At 39.8% G+C, this 24016-nt stretch overlaps 1 protein-coding gene and 1 long non-coding RNA gene across 12 annotated transcripts in view; one reads left to right on the forward strand and one right to left on the reverse strand.

Moving 5' to 3' along the window:
• Window positions 1-24016, forward strand: part of dgkh (diacylglycerol kinase, eta) — a 79931-nt gene that overhangs the window by 28432 nt on the left and 27483 nt on the right. For 10 of the 11 annotated variants that reach the window (XM_077579851.1, XM_077579853.1, XM_077579858.1 and 7 more), the window contains 11 exons: window positions 4442-4546; window positions 6223-6355; window positions 13205-13311; window positions 13454-13579; window positions 14136-14238; window positions 15951-16113; window positions 16405-16513; window positions 17799-18020; window positions 18116-18207; window positions 21707-21806; window positions 21894-22230. In XM_077579851.1, the coding sequence (XP_077435977.1) occupies window positions 4442-4546; window positions 6223-6355; window positions 13205-13311; window positions 13454-13579; window positions 14136-14238; window positions 15951-16113; window positions 16405-16513; window positions 17799-18020; window positions 18116-18207; window positions 21707-21806; window positions 21894-22230 (1597 nt within the window). The remainder of the gene's footprint in view (window positions 1-4441; window positions 4547-6222; window positions 6356-13204; window positions 13312-13453; window positions 13580-14135; window positions 14239-15950; window positions 16114-16404; window positions 16514-17798; window positions 18021-18115; window positions 18208-21706; window positions 21807-21893; window positions 22231-24016) is intronic. The other variant, XM_077579861.1, reaches the window with a different exon arrangement.
• LOC144060372 (uncharacterized) lies at window positions 13472-23848 on the reverse strand. Its single transcript, XR_013295912.1, has 3 exons — window positions 23766-23848; window positions 15292-15466; window positions 13472-13588 (listed from the first exon to the last, which is right to left on the reverse strand). It is a non-coding gene; the product is annotated as an uncharacterized LOC144060372 (long non-coding RNA).

Genomic DNA, 24016 nt, shown 5'->3' on the forward strand with positions numbered 1-24016 from the left:
CTTAAATAAATAGTAAATAGCTCCTTATTGTTTGCTACAGTAAAGTTTTTTTAAAATTCCAAAATATCTGAAGTATTAAAATTTTACTTACCTTAGTTTTAATTTCAAAAGCAGAAGGTGCAGAGAGTTCCCAGGATCAGAGGCATCTATTAAAATTTAAATAATTAGTTCCTTGTTTTTTTTTTCCCTAAACATTTTTTTAAATTGATCTATTATCGGTTGTATGACTCTTCAAAATGGCCGATGCCGATATCTGTCTAAATGCTGAATATCGGCAACGATAATCAATCCAGCCAATAATTGGTCTATCCCTAGAAATCACTGTCATTCATGTATCAATATATCAACTTATACATGATGTTCTTACAGGGAAAAGGAAGGGTCAATCTTTATAGAAATTGAATGGACTTAAAATATTTCCCTGTGGAACTCCAATCTAAATTCTGTCCGAGAAATTGTCATTTTGGACACTGTTGGACCATGCAAAATGAGTCAATGACTTTAACTATATGGACATAATTCAGACACCTAGCCATGAGACTAGAAGGGAATTTGATGTGGTAAAGGTGTGTTTGCGGACATTTTTGCACATTCATCCATACCAATGTTTTACTACATATTCTTGCTACAAAGAAGTGTCTGGTTTAACATTTTTCAGAAAATGAATGGACCACAATTTCCTGAGGAACTCACTACAAATTGTGTATGATTGCCACTTTGTTGAAGTGCCCTACTTTTGAGATGAAATGTTACCAGGGTGTATTGAAGGACAAAATAGTCACTGATGGACTGAAAAAAAATGTGAGAAATTGGTGACTCCAGTGAAGTACACACACACATTGAGGGTTTCTGTTAGGGCTTGTATAGTCTGGACCCCAAAAAGCAGAGATGGACAATGGTGGTAAAATGGTAGACAACAGTTTATTCACAAAAAGTGCTGGGGGTGGGGGTGAGGATGCAGGTGGTCGAGGCAGGGGGAGGGATGACTAGCTGGAGGATTCTTTGCAAGGCAAACTGTGATGAAAACAAAAGTCCAACACAAACAGTTTTCTCACTCAGGTAACATCAGGAATACTGTAAAACCGTAAAACCAGATCTGTCATGACGCTCCGGCGCATAAATCTCTGACTGTTTATCCATCCATCCATCCATTTTCCAAACCGCTTATCCTCACGATGGTCGCAGGCTTGCTGGAGCCGATCCCAGCTGTCAATGGGCAGGAGGCGGGGTACACCCTGAACCGGTCGCCAGCCAATCGCAGTCTGACTATTTATTTTGACCCCCAAAATGTTTAAACTTTGTTTTATTTCCTTTGTTGTACATATTTTCAACTAAATCAAATTAATTATTTCCTTAGTATTTATTGTATCGCTTTGGTTCTCACGCTTAACAAGAAAAGGTACCGAAGGGCCTTCCTTCCCGCTGCTGTTAGACTTTACTGTACTCTCGGTAGACCATTGATGTGGTGTGATGTGAAGTATTTTTTGTGATACATATTATTTATATATGATGTGTGATGATATGTATTGCTGTTGGTAACGCTGTGAATTTCTCCACTGTGGGATAAATAAAGGTGTATCTTATCTTATACTAGTGCATATTCGGACACAGGCCAGGCTTTTATGGAGAGGCTGATTACCAATAGAATCCAGGTGTGCTTCATTAGCGCCAGCCACACCTACAAGCTTGACCTGCCAGGAGGAAAAGAGCCATGCATGAAACACTATTTTGGGATTTGTTGTGACAGATGATGGATGATGCGACCACAAACATTTCAGTTTTGGTCAGCAAATGTTCTCACTTTTCCACCAAATGGTTTAAATAGTCAAACATTGTGAAAAGGGCTGATTGGTGGGCTATCAAAAAAACACATACAAATGCACTTTTGTAATTTGCAAGTCGCCGTCTCCACTTACACGATAAACGAAGGAAAATGCTAACAAGGTTAGCCTGGAGGGCAATTAAAGGGCAATGATCACATACACACACAAGCACATAAGGTTGTTTTCAGATGTAAGCGGATATTGATTAGAGCTCCTGGGACAGATTGATTGCAATTGTGATTAAAGTGATTGATGAGGTGCTGTTTTTTTTTCTTTTCTGATGGTGGTGGCGCTTATTCATCAGTGCTGAATCAGGCACATTCAAGGGGACAGTTGCAGCATGGTTGGCTGATGGTGATTAAATGGCAGACATGTATTGTTGTGTCATATGACCCCACCTTTCTGGAGTAGCTTTTGGTGGGTAGCATTGCTATTAAAAGAAGGCTGGAAATTATACCCCTTAAGATACTGTGACATTTGACCTCAGTTTCCTCAATCAATGCATTAAACAGGTATGGTAGGTGTGTCCTTTAAAATTAAGTGGGTGCTTGCTTAGATTGTAGTCAATCAATGGGAAGACTCTTTTTGAAACAGTATTTGGTAAATTAGTGAGAACAAATGTGTGTTGATTTGACTTGATTTGATTTTATGCTTTACTCATCTTGTGTCGGAGTATAAAAAAATCTGTGTTTTTGCATTGATAAAGAATACTCACACTATACAAATGTACCTTGTCCAACTTTCTTGAACATTCTTGTCCCTGTTTTTTTTTTGGTCAGTACGGCGTGCGGTGTGACCGTTGTAAGGCTTATAAGGCACTGGGGTAAAACCTCTAATTGCAATCATTTAATCAAATGACCATTCACTTTGATACTTAGTGGTAGAATCTTAGGGTCTTCACATTTTTAAAAAAGTACTTAACTCATTTGCTCCCCATAACGTATAAATATGTTCTATTTTAAATGTTTTAAGTGTCCCAAATATGTATTTATATGTGTTTCATGTTTTTTTAATGCTAGAGCATACAGAAAGCTTTGATGCAGCCTCTCAAATGCAAAGAACGGTTGTAGAAATGGTAGTTATTACACAAACGGCCAGGTGGCAGTAGAGCAAAAGAGGTCAACCAGGGCCATGTTGGAAAAAAAGCTCATTTACTCACAATTCTATATAGATTTGTGAAGAATGATGAAACTTAGCTATATTCTAATGCTAATTGCTGCTAAGCGGAAACAGATAGAAATGTACTTTTTTTCCTGATGAAAGAAAAGACTTTGATCTTTCTTTTGGTAGGTTCCATGTTTTTATAGCAATAGAACACAATATTCTGTGGGCCTTGCAAAATCAGTAAAAATCCAGTAAACCAGCCGGGAGTGAAAGGGATTGCTTCAGTGAACATGGCTGAGAGTGAATGAGTTAAGATCTCACACTTTTTTACTATGAAGCCATGCTGTTGTAACACATACAGATTGGGGCTTGACATTGTCTTGCCGACATAATTGTGGATGTCCCTGAAAAAGACATTGCGTAGTTGGATGGTGTCATGTTTTGCTCCAAAACCTGTATGTAACTTTCAGCATTAATGGTACCTTCATAGATGTGCAAGTTACCCATGCCATGGGCACTAACAACTCACCTCATGCCATCACAGATGCTGGCTTGTAAAACTTTGCGCTGTTAGCAATCTGGTCCTTTTCCTCTTTGGACTGTATGACACGACACAGATTTGTGGACTCGTCAGACCACAGCACATTTTTCCACTTTGCGTCAATCCATCTCAGACGAGCTTGGGTCTTGGTGGCGTTTCTGAGAGTTTTTTTGTTTTGTTTTTAAATAATAATAAAAATAATAAATTGTATTTGTAAATCACTTTATATTTGAGATCAAACCTCAAAGTGCTTTTAACTGGTAACATTCATCAGCTTGAACATTAAATGCTAATAAATTATTAAATAAAGAAAGAAAATGAGGGTATTCAATTGAATACAGGTATAGTTTGAAAAATATTTGAAAATCATTGTGTTCTGTTTTTATTTACATTTTACGCAATGTCTCAACTCCATTAAGAATTGGGGTTTGTACTGTTGGGGTAGAGTTAGTACAGTAATTTGAAGCATCTTTCTTTTTCTGTGGAAATGTGTGTGTTTTTTTTATTGAGACAGTAATATCGCTAAGTCACAGGGAGAAGACGAAGAGTGTGTCGGGATGAGGGAGCGCATCAATAAGTGATGTAGAGCTGAGAGGTTGTGTAGTGTATCTGTCGGGGAGACTTTAAACACACACACAGACACACAAGGGGGTGGGTGGAAGCTCTTATCCTTTACTGCGTTTCTTCTCCTGTCAGCACATATACAGCCGAGAGCGGTGTGAAGCGCTAAGAGCAAGGAGAAGGGGGGGGGAGCTGGAGCAAACTCAAGAAGGTGTTCGGGATGAGAGAAAAAGCGTTAATGAGGGGGAGAGAGAGAGAGAGGGGGGCGGGAGATGGGTTGGATAGAGGGAGGTGGGGGCACCTCATCTTTTTCCCTGCCTTAAAAACAGAGGCAAACACACTCTCCTCTCAGTCGCCTGGCGGAGAGAGAAGCATCCGTCTCCTCATCTCCACTTCTCCACTTCTCTTCCAGGTGATCACCCCTTTCCGTAGGCTCATTCTCTGTGCCGAGAACCGGAAAGAGATGGAGGACTGGATCAGCTCACTCAAGTCCGTCCAGTCCAGAGAGCATTACGAGGTAAGGACACACATCCATGGAAAATGTATTTAGTTAACAATAGGGGGAACTCTACCGGAGACTTGATGCGTTCGGAACCGTCTGACCTTTTAGTGACAGTCAAGTGAGAGTCCCAGAGCAGCAGCGCATCACAAAAGCACACAGATGTAAACACATGTTGATTATAATAAGCCATGTTCTACAACTCACAAGAACTTTTAACCACCAATGTGGGACACTTTTGTGAGGCTGTTTTTTCGATTTTGAATAATAAATAAACGTGTTGACAGTGTCGGAGCGCAGCGTCACATGCAAAAGCGCCCGCAATTTTAGAGGGAAATCTTATATAAGGGCTCTTATAATCTCCTCCATCCAGCCTACTCTGTTTTCTACACTGCAATGCAGCTGCACCCCCAGAGCTCGCACAGGGGGGGGTACGCACATGCACACGCACGCGACAACAGTACAAGACGGCAACAGCGATTAATTGCGCCTATGTATATCAAAGCAAGTTTCAAGCGAAAGTAATATTTGCGAGCACAACGCACACACTTCATTTTTACATGGGGACGTCCATTAGAGGATGCTCTTGCTGAACAGGTGTCCATTTTGTTAAATCGTTGACTAGCATAGTGACACTCATTGGACTTTTTGTGTGTGTGTGTGTGTAACAGTTTTATTTGTCTCATTCAAATTATGTTTGTAACTACTTTAGACTTGTATCACTTTCTTCAATTTTGATGAATTTAGGCACATGCACACAGAAATTCCATTTAGTATCCAGTGTTGTTAAAATGAATACCTAATAAAGCTGATGCATAAACAGTATCATACTATTGGAGGATGTCTGGTGGTCTACATTTTGGCTGTCTGCAACTGTGCATTTCATTCATGGACAAACTTGTCTAATCACTAAATAATTTTGTGACACACTATTTACTTGCTGTCAAGGTTATTGAATTTTATTGATAGTTGGTCGTTAAATGGAATTCTAATTATGTGAATTAGTTTTTTGTTAACTTTGGAGTGAATATATTAAGCCCCCCCCAAAAAAAAGTTATTTATTTTTGAAAGCTCTTCAAACTATAATGCAACATTCTTGGGACCAGGGAGCAATATTTTTCATACATTCAATTCCAAATATATTTTTGTTAATAAGATAATGGTGTTAGTTTAACAATATATTCAGGGGGAAATATTTTAGCTCCTTATCAATTATTTTTTTAAAGCCACAGTTTTGCAACAATTACATTTCTATTCTTTGAATGAATTATGATTTAACATTGAGGATTTAACAAGAGAAGAAGTCAATGAATCAGTTATTCTATTTTCTGAACTCCTGTTTCCATACTAGTGCCATATTAAGGAGAAGAATTATGCACAGCTCGGCTTCCCACAGCTGATGTCATGTTGTTTTATTTTACACAGCAAATTAGATGAGATTGAATCAACAGCGTCTCTGCTGGTTTTGATCCCATACTGAAATCCATCATGTCTGAGTAACTTCAAGACATCAAATTTCATATTATTGACAAAATTATTCATGATTCGTTGATTGATGATGGATGCTCATCTCGTATTCTTACAGATAATCTTCTTGTATTGCTAGGATGATGATGTTCAATGTGCTTGCCTTGTTGTTTGTTTGTATCCGCTATCCCGGTGCTGCCAACCTATTCTAACCTCTTCTTTGCCAGACGGCTCAGTTTAATGTGGAACATTTCTCAGGGATGCACAACTGGTACGCCTGCTCGCACGCACGGCCCACCTTTTGCAACGTCTGCAAAGATAGCTTGTCTGGGGTCACGTCTCACGGCCTCTCTTGCGAAGGTATGTAAACACATGCCAAAACACACATTAACTGTCAAGGATGTGACAAAAAAAAAAAAAAACACAATGGGTGTGTTTATGTGAATAATAAAAACGGGACACTTCATTAGGTACACATGCACAATCTAATGAGAATCACTAACAGGCTTCCATAGTGAATTCTTTATTTACAGAAATAAGAATGCTTAGTATTGGTAATAACTTAACAATGTGATCACGTGGCTGTAGTTTGTGGTGTTATACAGCTTAATTTTTCATGTTGCATGGTGGAATATGTTGCCCTGTACACAGGGTTCTATTTTTGTAGATGGCGTTTGCATAAATGCTGGCGTATCCTGATTTTCGAACAAGCCTTGGTGGTTCATCTCTCTGTGTGCCATGCTGGCTCTTTCGCCGTACCAAGGGTGGCTCCTTTGATATGCGCCCAGGGCATCTAACGAAAGTCGTCTAAACTTTACTCCTGCTGGAACCATGTCTAAGTAATTTTTTATTTTATTTATTTATTTATTTTTTTATTTTTTTATTTTATTTTTCTGGAGAGCTCAGTATTGATCATTCGGTAATTTTACTGATTTGACATGTCATCATCATTGCTCTCCTTTTTTTTTTTTATATATATATATATCTATATATATATATTTTTTTTTGTATTTTTTTTTTTTTTTTGTATGTGGGTGAATATGTGTATGTGCGTGCGTGCGTGCATTCATTAGTTCACCTAAAACCTATAAAAATAAAAAATAAATCCCATACCATTTCCCTAAACCGAACACTTTCAGCCAGAGTCCTGAGGCCGTCAGGAAACCCGAGAAAGGACCAAAGAAAATAAAGGAAAGAGAAATCCAGCACCGACCAGACACCACCCACCAGGCCACCAACCAGAGTCCTTCACCAACCCCAGAGACATCTAAATTTCAACAAATCAGGGAGACCTCAAGAGACCAAAGGAGAGACTGAGGAAAGGAAGGAAGGTCAGACGAAGCGGAGTGAGATCCACAGACACCAGCCTCCACCGATTCAATGACCTGAGGAAGATTGTGTCTGAGTTTCGATAGATGCTAGTGTGGTGGATCTGGCGTGCATGAAAATCTCCACCAAAGAGGGGAGCCGTCGACCCCCGCCAGGACAGAGCAAGCGCAACACCTCAGGGCCCCCCAGGCCGCGGCAGAGCCAAAGGATGACTCCCGGGCCCCGCAGGGGCCACCGGCCGGAGAGCAAACCCAAGAGCAGGAGCCGGGCCACGGATGGAGCCCCCGGCCCAGGGGAGGGGGAGGAAGGCGGATAGGGGAGGGGGAAAGGACGGGGGAAGGAGACGACAAGAAGGGCAGGAGGCAGCGACCGGGCCGCAGAGAGCGGGGGAGAGGAGGAGGAAGGGTGACGAGGGAGAAGGGACAGGGAGGCGGAGGACGGGCGGGGAGAGGCGAGGAGGGAGAGGCAGCAAGGGGGAGGGGAGAGGGGACCACGGGGCACCCCGGCGGCCCACAGGCCCCGAACCGCGTCGCCGGGCCCAGAGCGACGGACCACGCCGGGGCGGCGCCGCCCCGGACACCAGGGAGAGCCCCGCAACGCAGCACCCCCCAAGAGACCCAGGGAACGGCCAAGACGCAGCCGCCACCCAGCAGCCAACAGAGGGGCAGACCCGCCCACGCCCAGCCAGGGGGGGAATTCTAAGATTTTAGTCCAGAAATACATAACCGGAGTACATAACCATAAAGCATGAAAATAAGTGTCTGTAGTGTTTTATAAACACTGGAGACAGATTTCAGAGTCTGAGAGTCCCATTTTCTTTATCATATATTGAGTAATGTATGTTCTATGAATACTTTTATATCGGATAAGTTGTAAATTTGTGTGTTTTGTCATTTTAAATGCGTTTTCACAAACTTGAATCCAAAAGTCAGATTCCGGCGCTATAGACAAGTCTGTCTCCCATTTTGAGATGGGTAAAGACATTTTATCAGTATATGAAAGTAACTTATATATTTTTGAAAGTTTTTTTGTTGTTGTCGGAGAAAGCTTGTTAATATCTTTAGCTAAAACAGGCGGTTGGAGCGTACCCCGAAGTGTTGGAATTTGTTTCTTTATCATATTTTTAACTTGTAGATAATGTAAAAAATTTCCGTTTTTTATTTTATATTTTTGGAGCAAGGATGTATATGATATAAACATATTATCTGAGAAGAGATGGTGGAGATGTGTAATTCCTTTCTGCTCCCACACACCTAAATAAAACGAATGCTTGTTAAGTTGAAAGTCAGGGTTATGCCATAGGGGAGAAAGCCCACAGGGCTCCACTTGGGCTTTTGTCAATTCTAGTGCCTTCCACCAGGCAGTCAGGGTGGCGGAAATCATTGGGTTTTTAAAACAATTATGTCGCTTAATCGATGTTGTAATAAAGAGTAAATCTAGAAGTCTGAGGTTATTACAATCCTTCTGTTCTAGTTCCAGCCAACAGTTAGTATCTCTGTTGGGTTGTGCCCATAGAATGATATATTGTAGCTGGTTAGCTATATAGTAGTACATAAAGTTTGGTGCCTCTAGACCACCTTTGGATTTACTTTTTTGAAGAGTAGATAGACTAATCTTTGCTTTTTTTTTATTCCAGTAAAATTGTGTAATGGCTGAGTCCAACAACTGGAACCAGTTAGCCGTAGGTTTAAATGGAATCATTGAGAAAAAATAGTTTATTTTGGGTAAAACTTTCATTTTAATGGTGGCTATTCGTCCTATTAGAGAAATAGGAAGATTATTCCAGCGCTCCAAGTCACTATAAATGTTATCCAGAAGTGGAGAGAAGTTTAAATGAATTAAATCAGTTAATTTAGGTGAGATTTTTATGCCTAAGTATTTTAAATTACCTACAGGAAATGAGTAGTGTGGGTCCTGGCTTGCAGGGTTCCATGAATTTTCTGTAATAGGTAGAAGTGTTGATTTTGTCCAGTTAATAGAAAAGTCTGATAACTGTGAATTTAGTTATTAAGTTAAATACTTCCCCTAACGAAATAGCAGGCTTTTCTAAATAAAGTAAAATATCATCGGCATATAGATTAATTTTATGTTCTGTTACACCAGAGTGAATTCCTTGAATCCTTCTTTCCTGGCGTATGGCTAATGCAAGTGGCTCAATAAATATTGCAAATAATAAAGGGGACAGTGGGCATCCCTGTCTTGTGCCTCTCTGTAGAGTAAAACTCTGAGATATAATCCCATTAGTAGTAACTGTAGCTTTAGGAGAATCATATAATACTGACACCCAGTGGATAAATGATTTCCCAAAGCCAAATTCATTTAAAACAGCAAAGAGGAAGGACCAGTTAACTTTGTCGAAAGCTTTTTCTGCATCCAATGATATAATAACTGCCTTTTTATCATGCCGCTGTGACATGCTAATAAAGTTAAAGAGTCTCCTAATATTATTAGTAGAGTGATGATCTTTAATAAAGCCTGTTTGGTCGCTATGAATGATTGTTGAGATTACTGTTTCTAGTCTAGATGTGAAAGCCTTAGTGATAATTTTAATATCAGTGTTAATTAGTGAAATCGGACGGTAACTTGATGGAAGGGTGGGGTCTTTTTCTGGCTTTAATAAAAGTTTAATTGCTGCTGTATTCATGTGTGGGCGTATGTAACCATTAGTTTTGATTTCTGTTACTACTTTTAAGAATAGTGGAGCAAGCATTAACCAGAAGCGCTTAAAAAATATAGCCAGATAACCATCCGGGCCAGGTGCTTTGCCATTAGGCATACTATCTAGAGCACTGTACAACTCGTTTATAGTGAGTGGCGCATCTAACATATCTTTATATTCAGTAGTTAACTGAGGTATATTTAAGCTACTGAGGAATGCCTCAATATGCTCAGGGTTAAAGCTTGTTAGTTTCTGAGTATAGGTTCCGGTAATAGTTATAAAAAATTTGATTTATTTCTTCTGGTGATTGTGTGCATTCACCAGTTGTCCCTTTAATTGCCGTTATAAGAGATTTTTCCCGATTGCGTTGAAGTTGGTTTGCAAGAAATTTACCTGATTTGTTATTATATTCAAAGTTGTTGTATCTCAATTGTTGTATTATAAACTCTGTCTTTTTAGATAGCATATCGTCTAACTGTATTTTTGTATTTTGTAAGTCAGTCCATATTTGGTTGTTTGGGTTTATTGCGTACTCATCAATGTTTAATTTTATCTTCCAAGTCTTTTTCAAATTTTTGCTCCTGTTTCTTTTTATAAGATGAATATGATATAATTTTACCTCTAATTACTGCTTTCGGCGATAGGTCTGGAGAGTCATTTATTTCCAAAAAGTCTGCCCACTCTTTTCTTATAATTTTGTCAAACTCTGCGTCTTTTAGCAGTGAGATGTTAAAACGCCATGTTGGTGGTGGTTTAAAGTCTATGTCCATGTCTAAGTAATGGCGTCGGTAATTTAATGCAATTATGGTGAATTTGATCGCGACGCAGGCAGACAGATTTGTGAGTGAGACATGCACAGCCCTACTAAACGCTGTTTTTGTCCTAAGGCCAAAACAAAAAAATATATATAAGTACTTTATCTTTCTATCTATCTTATGACATCTATGCACGATTATAAACCTTTTTAAGGGGTGTTGATTACTCACAGACTTTTGTAATTGGTGGCAGGATAGCGGGGGAACATTGTGCATTGGAATGACAAACTCTCAACACTTGGATATGCCTTAGGCTATCCCTAGCCTCACCTTCTTTCCTTGTGATTCTGCATACTAACTTGCCTGAGTGATGTGACTGTTGCAGATGTTTCCATGTGGCAAACACACCAAAGTTTGTCTGTCAAATTGTCAGCTACTTAGAAGTTATCGTACAAAAACGTGTTTGACTACACAAGCAAAATCACAACGTGGAGTACGACTTGGTTAAGCAAAGCTCCTCGCAGAAATTAATAATCAACTCAACAGTTGGTCATTTTCATTCCTCTTTTCCTCACTGAAGGTCGGAAAAGTATGACTTCCCATACGCTCAATGTAACACAAGTTACACGAGCGCTATCATTGCCATGTTCCAACAAACTTTGTCTTGAAGTTAATAATAATGTGAGCTGCAGTAAACACTTGCCTGCTGGCCGTCGCGTGTCAAATGAGCACGACTCAAGCTTTTCACACGTCTCTTTGCGTTAGTATGATCTGCCAGCAGATGATCACGTCAGTGACGCCACGCTATATTTCTCGCTGGCGTGAAGTGTTAGTGACAGGAAGCAGAGCCGCACATCCTTTTGTCTTTCATTTATCTGATGTTTTTCTGAGAATGGGTGCATGTGTCGGCCGCTGGTGGTGTATCTGAACACTAACTTTATTGCTGCACAATTGGCATACTTACATTTAACTAATGACACATTTGCATCTTATGTTAACACGTGTTTTTAAGTTTTGGGAAGTTTAAGTTAAGCCAAAAATTAAGAAATTATAGTAGCAGTACTTCACATTGGTGAGAGAGAGAAAGAGAGAGGAAAAGCGTGAGCAAGACAATTAGAAAGTGAACGTGACAGGAGCACACAAATCTCTCACAGCAATCATCGACTCGGATTTCCCTTCGATTTCTTTGGCTGGCTGTCGAGGCAGAGATTGATTTGTGCTCCTTAGCTACACCATGCTTGTGTATACACACACTTACAAACGTGCGCGCGCACACAGACAATAAAGTCTCCATTTTAATGCCACACCGAAAGGATGTTTTGGCTATCATGTTCTGTGCATTGTCTTAATGCACTTCTAATGCTTCCTAATAATGTTTAGCAGTTGATTAGACTTGAAACATTGATCACTGCTCCCGGATATTACGGCACAATTTTTGTTTACGTTCACTTAATGACCAGCACGTGTATACGTGTGTTTTGGAATGGGGGGTGAGGTGGCAAATGTTTGTGAAACATTATCTGAATGTTTCATGATCAGCGCAGCCTGCGGTGCGCACATTAAACTTGTGTTGCTCAATCTCTTCATGCATAAAACAATTGATTTTAGTGTATTTATTGCTTAAAGGTGCATTGTGCCGTTTAAAAAGGTAATGTTGAAAGCTTTTTCTACATGCTTTTATTTCCTTTCATGGTGCATGCTCCAACAATGCCCAGATGAGTACAAAGAGCCCTGACTGTTTTACTCTGACTAGTTTTTCTTCTCATTTGAAGTCATGTCTGCGTTTGTCAACTGTGGCTGTCGCTTTAAGATCGTGCACGTACTGTACGCGCACCATGAACGAGCCTGACACAGATGCTGAAGTTACGCTTTGGACCAGAGGTGTCAGTCATGAGTAAAAAAGTGACAAACTGCACAAAGATCCTTTAACTGTATCTCACCCAAGGGGTTCATAACCTTTGATGTTGAAGCCCCAAAAAAGCAGGAAAAACATGTAAATTTGACATACCAAAATAGGAGTAGGCCTATTTGTTTGCACGCCTGACAAATTTGATTAAATTAAAAAATTGCAAAATATGTAAATTAAGGCTTCCAGCTGGAAAAATGCCCTGCTACACCTGTCAATCAAGTACATTAATTGGTGCAGTATGTGCTCAAGTGTTTGTAGTCTGCTACTGGCTGAATAATGTATGCTATTGTGTTCAATAAACAGTTAACTTTTCCTTAAAGGGGAAGGTTGCAAATAAAACATTTTCATTGCTGCAAACTACAACCATCATAATAAACACAATCTGTATTGAAATTGCATACCATTAGATTTTTTGTGTGTACCTAATGACATGACTGCCCTGTAAAATTAATTAAGGGACCAATTGCGGGAAAAATGCAACACTTCTGAACGTTACCTATAATGAAAATGTACACACTCATAATATATGTGCGTGAACTTTTTGGGTGGCATTTCAGTGTGTAAATTCAAGGCCCACAAACGCTGCGCAGTTAGAGCCACTAACAACTGCAAATGGACCACGCTGGCCTCCATTGGCAAAGACATCATTGAGGATGAGGATGGGGTAAGTGTGTGTGTATTGTATGAAATCCACTGAGCAGGCTTACTCATCATGAAACACAAATAATATCACAGTATAGTCATTTATTTGACCACATGATAATGTTTAGCTGTGGTCGTAAAACGTGCGTATGTGTGACCAACAGATTGCGATGCCTCACCAGTGGCTAGAGGGCAACCTGCCCGTCAGTGCCAAGTGTGCCGTGTGTGACAAGACATGCGGCAGTGTGTTGAGGCTGCAGGACTGGCGCTGCCTCTGGTGTAAAGCCATGGTAAGACATCTGTCACATGGAAAAAACGGGAAAAAAAGTCATAAATAAATAAAACGGCATCTTACATTTTCCCTCTTGCACGCAAACATATTCTTCTTATCCATCCATTTTCTTCTGCTTTTGCGGGGTCGGGTTGTGGGGGCAGCATCTTAAACAGGGAAGCCCAGATTTTTTTGTTTTCCCCAACCACTTCGTCCAGCTCCTTCGGGAGAATTGTTTCTATGCCAGCCGGTAGTCATACTGTAGGCTTTCAGGGTGTCCTGGGTCATCCCTGATGCCTCCTGCCGGTGTACCCTACCCAGGAGGCACCCTAATGAGATGCCCGAGCCACCTCATCTAGCTCCTCTCAATGCAGAGAAGGAGAGCTGTTTACCATGGATGACCCTGCCAGTGGCTTATTGCCAGACAATTTAGCTTCTAAGATCATTGGGACACACACACACCCCTCCACCATGATAAGTTTAAGCTCAAGGAGGGCCATTTTTGTAATACTGCACATCAATCAAATATATCTTACAATCAAAAAGTATTGAATCCTGTGTTTGTGTAATTCCAGGTACACACAGCCTGCATGGACCTGTACCCTCGCAAGTGTCCTCTCGGTCAGTGCAAAGTCTCCATCATCCCCCCGACGGCCCTCAACAGCATTGACTCCGATGGTAGGTCACACACACATATACAACTTTAACATCCCCTTGTATAGCTTTGTTTTTTTTAATAGTGAATCGTCCAAAGTAATTCCTCATGGTCTGCGCGCACACCATGTTGAAAACTCTAAAGCTTTGCATTTTAGCATCACTCGTCTCTAGAATTTTTGGTTCAATTTTGTAAATGATTGGATGAACACTGGTAATACTTGGAAGAAGTATGACTGTTTGAATGGCCAGAAATCTACTGCTTCAAACTTAGGCGCTATTCTCAGCCCTCAAAATGCGGCGAGGCATCCTGGTTAAAGAAAGCCATTAGGAAAACAACCACCAGCGTTCGGTAAGCTAGTGGTTGCCTGCCGCTATACTTTACAGTTCTATAGATTAAGTTAATAAGTAGGTGAATATGAGGCTTTGTAAAGCTCTGTGGGCACTCACCATAGGATGTACATTTAGTGCTTTATATACTGTAAGTGCACTCCATTTACCATTTTAATCAACTTGGGGTTTTCATCTGTTGGAGTATAACTGTTTCTTTGTTTTTCGGGAAAGCACAAGATGCAAATCGATTTCAACATCAATCGCTGATGTAAACACGAATGGCGAATGGTAATTCAATTGGTGCGAGTCAGAGCGCTAGTTTTGGTTATCAAAAATCGACTCAACAAAATTAAGTACAGTTACACGCACCTCAAGCATTACATTTTAATACAAAAAGTGTCAAATCATGATTAAACATTCCAAGCATACCAAAATACATCACAACCAACCACGTGACACTGTTTGCTGTATGTAAACTCAATGTGCTATGTAAACAAAGCCCTTCTCAATGGGTATCACCACCTGATATGAGAGCTGGATTGAATTACTGTTTAACACACAGGCACGCACTCGCACGCACACACACACACACACACACACACACACACACACAACAGTGAGTGTGTAAAAATCCTTGCATCAGCTAAATGGTCGATGGCGACAGAGATAGGGATGATGGGGAATCCTATTGAACAGAAGGAGAATAAGTGGAAATCTCAAAGTGGGGCGAGTCAGTTTGAATACCTTCTCTCTCTCGCTTCACATTCTCGCGTGCCAGAGCCCCCGTGTGCCCCGATGCGGAGGGGGGGATTGCTCGTAATTGGCTGGCGGGAGAGACGGCAGCACGTGCTGGAGCATCGTGACTACCCTTTCCCTCCATCGCTCTCTCTCCTCTCAGCCCCACCTCCATCCATCCATCCTTGAGTGAAGTGATGCCAAAGAAACAAACGTTAGTGGAATGCTCATTGTGGAAGTCTAAATATTAGGTATTCTCTGCACGGGACAGTTCTCCATGCATATATATATATATATATATATATATATATATATATATATATAGAGAGAGAGAGAGAGAGAGAGAGAGAGAGAGAGAGAGAGAGAGAGAGAGAGAGAGAGAGAGAGAGCTGTCACACAATTAAATTATTTAATCACGTTAGAGTTTTGATTGTTCACGATTAATCGCTTAATTCAAAAGGCTTTTGTGATCAATATTTTTTGCCCACCAAATTTAAAGAGTTATGTTTTAATTTTGGCAAACTAATGTTATGAGGACATCTTCAAAAAAAGTATCCAGTGCACACACTAATCCTCCTCTTTTTCTAATCATAGTTTGACATGAACAAATATTCTGAATTCTGAAGTCTAAGAATATATATATATATATATTGCAAATTTTCCATCAGGGTTTTGGAAGGCCACCTGTCCCCCATCCTGCGCCAGTCCCCTCTTGGTCTTCGTCAACTCCAAAAGCGGTGACAACCAAGGAGTCAAGTTCCTGCGGCGTTTTAAGCAGCTGCTCAACCCAGCACAAGTGTTTGACCTGGTCAATGGCGGGCCGCACCTTGGGTGAGCGGGACAAACTGAAAGACGGCTTTGTTCGCTACAACTGCACAACAATAAAAGTGTCTATCAAACGTGAGGTTTACTATCTACTGTATGTAAAGGCAGAATTTTCAATACAGCTTCATTATTAGATCTCAGATGTTTGTGCAGGTGTACCTACTTCAGTGTCTCATGGATGTGTATACTGTAATATATAGACACATACTGTAGAAGTGTACAGTATATGTACATACAGTAAAAACTTACCAAATAATAAAGAATTTCATTTCCAATAATGTACACGTGTTTTTTCAGTCTCCGCCTGTTTCAGAAGTTTGACAACTTCCGAATCCTAGTGTGTGGCGGTGATGGCAGCGTGGGCTGGGTGCTGTCGGAGATCGACAAACTCAACCTACACAAGCAGGTAATAAAAGAATTGTCATCCACCTTAGACTGAAGACATAGAGCCCCTCACTATACGCTTCTGAGTTTCCCGGTAGTAATTATAAAAGGTGTAATTCACTCTTGAGCCAATTTGAAGTGTGTTGCTTAACAAAACAACAGCACCTATAGAGCCACGTAAATAGTCTCTCAGATGACGTGGCTAATTAATTCATGCCTCAGTCCAAAATACTGCATTTGTGTTTTTTTAAACTCCGCTTTCACTTGACCTAACTTATGTTTTGTAGAATATGACAAGTGTGTTTGTGAAAATAACAGCCTTATGCCCATTAAATAAAGAATGTCTGCATCCATCATAGATAATAATTAATAATAGATAATTATCCTAATTAAGACAATAAAAATATGTATTTACTGTATCATAATAAAAACTACTAAAAATATTGAAAGCATCTGAAGCTTGCCCATAGTAAAAAGAAAAAAAAGACAGAGACAAAGAAAAAAATCGACCAAGCAAAAGCCTGCAACTCGAATAACTCGTAATTTGGGACAAGTGAAGATACTGCTGTAGATATATTCTCAATAATAGATGTCACTTCTCATCTTCACTTTAGTATCAATAAATTAATCCCTCAAGCTACTTATGGAAATATGGTACATTTTATACTCTATATTTTCCATTTTACTTGTATAACATGTATACAACAATATACCTGACAACCAAAACAATTTTTATGTCTAACTCTTTTGTTTGTGAATACTTTAAATATTGTACTTTTAAATATGTGAAGCACAGTTACCTTTTTTATGAAATGCGCTATATAAAGAAAGCTGCCTTGCCTTTTCCTATAGCCATAAAAGTTCAGTGAATGCCCATATATTGGCAATTGTAAATTCACTTAGGTGCTGATTTTTTTTATATACATTTTTTGGTTTGGGGTTTTGGTTTATTATCTGTTCTCCATTGAAAATTTCAAAAATGTGCTATTTTTGTGCTCAAGCCAAAGCCATGTAGAATATTAAATAATTGCTATGGCACCATCTTGTGGTATCTTGGTGCCAAAGAACTGTGTTGAAATGAGAGTTCTTCAGTCAGACCATTGCCTTGTCTAATGTAAAAAAAAAAGTGCTTTGTCGCCAACTTGTGACATTTACTGTATAGACAATTCGAAAAAAATTTGTGTGGGCTTCAATTACTTTCAGGTTTTCACGGCAGCTATTAGACAGCTTTAATACAGTTATTGCAAAGCTGTTGCAAAAAATGATACTAAACGAGGCCAACTCAATGCTGTTGCAATGCTTTCCAGTGCCAGCTGGGAGTGCTGCCGCTGGGCACCGGCAACGACCTGGCGCGCGTGCTGGGCTGGGGCCCGTCATGCGACGACGACACGCAGCTACCGCAGACCCTGGAGAAGCTGGAGCGCGCCAGCACCAAGATGCTGGATCGCTGGAGCATCATGACCTATGAGATCAAAATCCCACCCAAGCACAGCTGCCCTGCCACGCCCGAGGGTGCCGATGGCTGCCAGGTAGTGTATGGTTTGGACACCAACAGACATGTAGCTTTGTTACATTTGGATACGCAAATGGAGGATGTACTAATGATCATTTACATGCACTGCAGCTTCACATTTCAGCTTACGAAGATTCCGTGGCAGCTCATCTCACCAAGATCCTCAACTCGGAGCAGCACTCTGTGGTCATCTCCTCTGCCAAGTAAGTGACTCGCTGAGACGCCCGGGTCGGCGCCGGTCAGCCATTATGTCTTGATGAGCGTGGTGCAATTGGATGCATGTTGGCACTGAAAGCTGTTTATTTCATATGTATTTGTAGTGCACTGTTGTGCAAACTAAAGCATCATACTTTTTGGAGTACTGTATTCTTATGAAGCAATCTAGATAAACTTCAAATAAAAGTTAAGCTTTGGTAGCTAGCAGACAAGGCAATCAACATCAATTGTTTGGGCTGTTTTTACCTTTCTGTCTTGTTTGCCACTGTGCAGAAGGGTTAGAGTTCAATCATACCTGCCGCCAATGAAAAAAGCAGCATTCACAAGGATTACTGTACTGTATTTTTTATTGATTAATTGATTGATTTGCATAAGTACCACACTGTTGCAAATCCATACTAGGTAAGTCGAATGTTGACTCCCACAGAGTCAATTTCAACACTTTTTCTGGATTTATGTAGCGCCACACTCAACAGAGTTGAATTAACACTTTTTAAATAGTTAAGTTAACCTTTTTAAATGTGCCAGTTAATTAACAAGGTAACACTAGTCAGGTTTCCATCCAAATGTTTCGAAATTTTTAAGGGAATTTTGTGAAAATGCGCAAAATGGACATACAACTTATGCCCGTTTCCATCTGTCCTCATTTTGCAAATATTGAGAGGGGACTCCGCTGCTGTAGGTGGCGGTATATGCAAACCCAATTCCCCAAAAATTGGGACACTATACAAATTGTGATCAAAAACTGAATGCAATTATGTGGTAGTGCCAAACTTCAATATTGTGTTCAGAATAGAAAATAGATGACAGGTCAAAAGTTTAAACTGAGAAAATGTATAATTTTAAGGGGGAAATATGTTGATTTTAAATTCCATGGTGCTAACAAATCTCAAAAAAGTTCGGACAGATAACAATAAGAGGCTGGAAAAGTCAATTGCACTTATAAGAAAACAGCTGGAAGACCAGTTACCACTAATGAGGTCCATTGGCAACTTGATTGGAGTATAAAAAGAGCTTCTCGGTGTCTCTCAGAAGTGAAGATGGGTAGAGAATCACCAATTCCTCCAATGTTGCGCAGAAAAATAGTGGAGAAATATCAGAAAGATGTTTACCAGCGAAAAATTGCAAAAAGGTTGAAGTAATCATCATCTACAGTGCATAACATCATCCAAAGATTCAGAGAATCTGAAACAATCTCTGTGTGTAAGGGTCAAGGCCGAAAAATCATTATGGATGCCCATGATCTTCGGGCCCTTAAACGGCACTGTAAAGGAAATCACAGAAAGGGCTCAGCAATACTTCCAGAAAACATTGTGGGTGAACACAATCCACCGTGCCGGCCGCCGTTGTCAAATGAAACTCTACAGTACAAAGAAGAAGCCTTTTCTAAAGCAGACCAAGAAGCGCAGGCGTTTCTCTGGGCCAGGGGTTATTTCAAACGGAGTGTGGCAAAGTGGAAACCTGTTTTGTGGTCAGATGAATCACGATTTGAAGTTCTTTGTGGAAAACTGGGGCGCTATGTCATACTGACTAAAGAGGACAAGGACAACCCAAGTTGTTATCAGCACTCAGTTTATAAGCCTGCATCTGTGATGGTATAGGGTTGCATGAGTGCGTGTGGCATGGGCAGCTTCCACATCTGGAAAGGCTTCGTCAATGCAGAAAGGTATATTCAGATTGGAGAACAACACATGCTCCCATCCAGGCATCATTACTTTCAGAGAAGATCTTGCATTTCTCAACACGATAATGCCAGACCAGTTACAACATCATGACTGCGTAGGAAAAGGATCGGGGTATTGAAATGGCCAGCCTGCAGTCCACTTCTTTCACTTATAGAGTTCATTTGGCGCATCGTAAAGGGGAAGGTGCAACTAAGAAAGCCCAAGATAGTTGAACAGTTAGAGAGACAAGAATGGGACAGCATTCCTATTGATATACTTGAGAAACTTGTCTCCTCGATCCCCAGACGTTTGCAGACTGTTGTAAGAAGAAGAGGGGATGCCTCACAGTGGTGAAAATGGCCTTGTCCCAACTTTTTGGAGATTTGTTGACACCATGGAATTTAAAACCAACATAGTTTTTCCTTAAAATTATACATTTTCTCAGTTTAAACTTTTGACCTGTTCTCTATGTTCTATTCTGAATAAAATATTAAAATTTGGCACTTCCACATAATTGCATTCAGTTTTTATTCACAATTTGTTTAGTGTCCCATCTTTAAGGGAATTGGGTTCGTACCATAAAGATGGGATCCAGCAGTAATTTAAAAGAACAACAGGAATGACTGCGCCGTGCGATGACATCATATGAATTTGCTTTTGTAATTCTTAATAAAATGTATTGTTTTTTTTGCTGTTTTCCTTCTAAAATTGCATTAATATTCGCTTCTTCAATTAATTCCCAAAAGATTTCTGTTTCATCGTCCTACCCAAAAATACCTTACTTTTTCGTCCACCATTGCTTTGTGACTACAAACGTACGTGTGACGTAATATCCGGTCAGAACGTGTGACGTGTATCCAGTCTTGTCAGTGTTTATTCGCAATACCTGTTTCCTTAGACAAAATTAGCATTTTCAGATACGCTTCAAGATCCATTCCCTCTCAGTGTAATAACTTTTTGGAAAATTGTGGGCCCTTTTTTGAATTTCTAGCGTTTCCATTCAGTTTTATTTTCGCATTTGTTGAAAATTCTAATAAAAATGGGTGAATACAAACCCCCAATACTGCTGATATATATTTAACAACGTGATTAGTGTGTGTGTGGTTGGGGGGTTCACTTCCAGAAGTGTTTAAAATAATCCAGTTGATTATATTTGTTTTTATTCACAGTAGGAACAACCATTACACAAATTAGCTTTGATTACCTTTATATTAGTGTTTTCTTTTAACAAATACACAAAATACGGGAAAAAATGATTGGATGCACCTGTTATCTGAAGCATTCAAAATTATTATGATTATACTGTACTCACTTCACTTTAAGTGTGAAGCCATTCCATGACAATTCTCTCCCTGTTGCTGTTGTGAGACAAGAAATCATCTTACACACTACCACTTTCAGTCGTAGTAGTATAGTAACACTAAAACAGTTCATTTAACATGTCTTTGATTGTTTAACAATTAAAAATAATATTATTAAATAAAAACAACAGGTACATTAACTAATTAATAATTAGCAAGGGTCTCTGCGGCAGAGCTGTTCAAATCAAGTGGGCGGAGCTTACTTTGATTAACTCTCTGCATAGTTGGTTTAACACTAAATAAATCAGCTCTGTCATAACACCTACACTGACCGCCGTTTAGATCAGATAGTGTTAAAAATACACTCTGGGTTGTTGAAATCAACTCCTAAATATTTAACACCAATAATTCAACAATCCAATTTCTGCTGTGAACAGTCTCATCTGGTGGTAATTATACCGTTCATACTGTGCTTTCACATGTTAATTTTCAGTATTTTTGATACAAACATCCTTTTTCAGGATCCTGTGTGAAACAGTGAAGGATTTTGTCACCAAAGTAGGAAAAGCCTATGAAAAAAGCACAGAGAATGCCGAGGAGTGTGACGCCATGTCTCTCAAGGTGCGTCCAAAAAAAAACCTCTACAGTCACAACATGAGGTACACCTACATCTATTGCATTTAATTTGCTTGTATGTCACTTCCTTAGTGTGCCGTGCTGAACGAGAAACTGGACTCCCTCCTCCAAACACTCAACACGGAGTGCCAGGCCCTGCCGCCGCTGCCCCACGCCACTCCTCCTATCGTGGAGGAGGAGCGGGAGGAGGAGGAGGTGGCGGAGGGTGAAGAGGAGAAAGTGGAAGAGGAGGCCGCCAGCGAAGAGAGCCTGACAGCGCTGAAAGAGAAGCTGGAAGAAGAGGAGACGGAGAAAGGTGGCACTGGTGGCGCTTTCCCGCAGTCGCTCTTCAAAAGTCGGGAGCAGCTGATGTTGCGGGCCAACAGTCTGAAGAAAGCCTTGCGGCACATTATAGAGCAAGCCGAGAGAGGTAACATTTCAGCATTTTGAACTGTTATACAAGTAGGTAATTGAGTTATCCTAAAACACGACTAAAAGAAAGTCAAACTACTTACTTTTTGAAGACGCATCATGTATCAGACACGTACAGTAATTGAGAGGGAAGACGGAGGTGTGAACATTATTGTCACCTAGTGGTGTTTAATAGGCACTGTTATTGGACAAGGCATCCTGGTGGATAACACAGCCGTGTCAGTTCTGGAGTTCAGGTTTCTCTGGCTACTCCAGCTTATTTCCATATCATGAACACATGCACATTAGATTGATTACAGACTAAATCATCTATTGGTGGAAATATAAGTGTTTATATGTGCCTTGGATTAACTGGTGACCGATCTAGGATGCACCCCGTCTCATGCCCAAAATCAGCTGGCTGAAGCTGCAGCTTATTTGTGTCCCTAATGTGAACAAGCGTTATGAAAATGGGTGAATAAGCCAGACCCTTTTCCTAAAGCTCAATTTCAGCTTCTATATTTATCATCACACTTAAGCTGGCTATCATTACTGCTTTATTTGAAAATAATAAGTTTGGCATTATAATGATGTTGTATAATATCAATAAAAACTGAAAATTTGCCATATACAGTATATTCACAGAAAAATGTTTTACTTTAAATATGGCATTAATATATATTGTAAATAAAAAATATCAAATCATTTATTATTATTCAAAAAATATTTAACTTAAATTATATAACAGTTGTTTTTTTTAATGGCATTCATGTGTTACTTTTGAGCTGTCTATATATTTCCAAAACGCACGTACGGTCTTAGTAGTGCTGTCAAGCGATTAAATATTTTAAATTAATTAAATGCAAAATTTTCCGTAATTAATCGCGATTTATTGTACTTTTCTACATCTGCTTTTTTTTCTACAAAGCTTGTAACAGAATGTCTTGAGTAAAATCTTGGAATTAATGTAAAATCATCAAAGACAAACTATATTTAGAATCAATGCTTTCTTTGATCCTTGAATAGAATTCCTAGGATAGAATTCCTCTTCTGTAAAATGCAACTGTTGAACAAAATGATCAAAATTGACTTAGATTTACAGGCATCTTTTTTTGGCATACAAAAAATTCTCAAAACGTCTCACTTCCAGGTTTGGTTGTATTGATAAACAGTATTTGAGAGTTTTCCAACAAGCATCAAGCAAGTAAAACTACCTATAGTCCGTGTTTGTCCATTTGCGCACCAGTGGCTAAGTTTGGGTGCAGGATACAGGCCGTAACACAAATTTACTCAAACTAAATCAGTTTGATTTAATTTGTGTTACTGAGTTGAATTTTTAACGCTTTAAAGAATGTAAATGAATCTCCAGAATTAACACTCTCCTTTTGACAGCCTTCGTTATTATACACAGTAAATTCTGTAGAGTCAATTTGGCTTAGATAGGGACCAAATAGACTCGGTTTTAGAGTAATATTTACACTTGGAAGAGAGTAAAATAAAGAATTTGAATACATAAAAAATAAAAGTGACTTAATATAGGAACGAACTCACGACCTTAAGCTTGGGAGACAGCCGTCCTACTCCCTGAGCCATGCAGCTCCTGCTTTCTCCCAGTATATCGCTCCTGTCAGCTGCAGCTCATTCCATGATTGCATGGAATCTTCCTAACTCCAAATGACCAAAAATGAACTTTGGTCTCTTGGTGAACAAGCAAACAGTAGGAGGGGCATTGCTCAGGTGGTAGTGCGGCAGTCTCCCAAGCTGAAGGTCATGATTTTGAACCTTAACCCTTGAGTGAGTTAAAA

This window comes from Vanacampus margaritifer, chromosome 11 (assembly GCF_051991255.1).
Source record: "Vanacampus margaritifer isolate UIUO_Vmar chromosome 11, RoL_Vmar_1.0, whole genome shotgun sequence".
NCBI classification, from domain to species: domain Eukaryota; kingdom Metazoa; phylum Chordata; class Actinopteri; order Syngnathiformes; family Syngnathidae; genus Vanacampus; species Vanacampus margaritifer.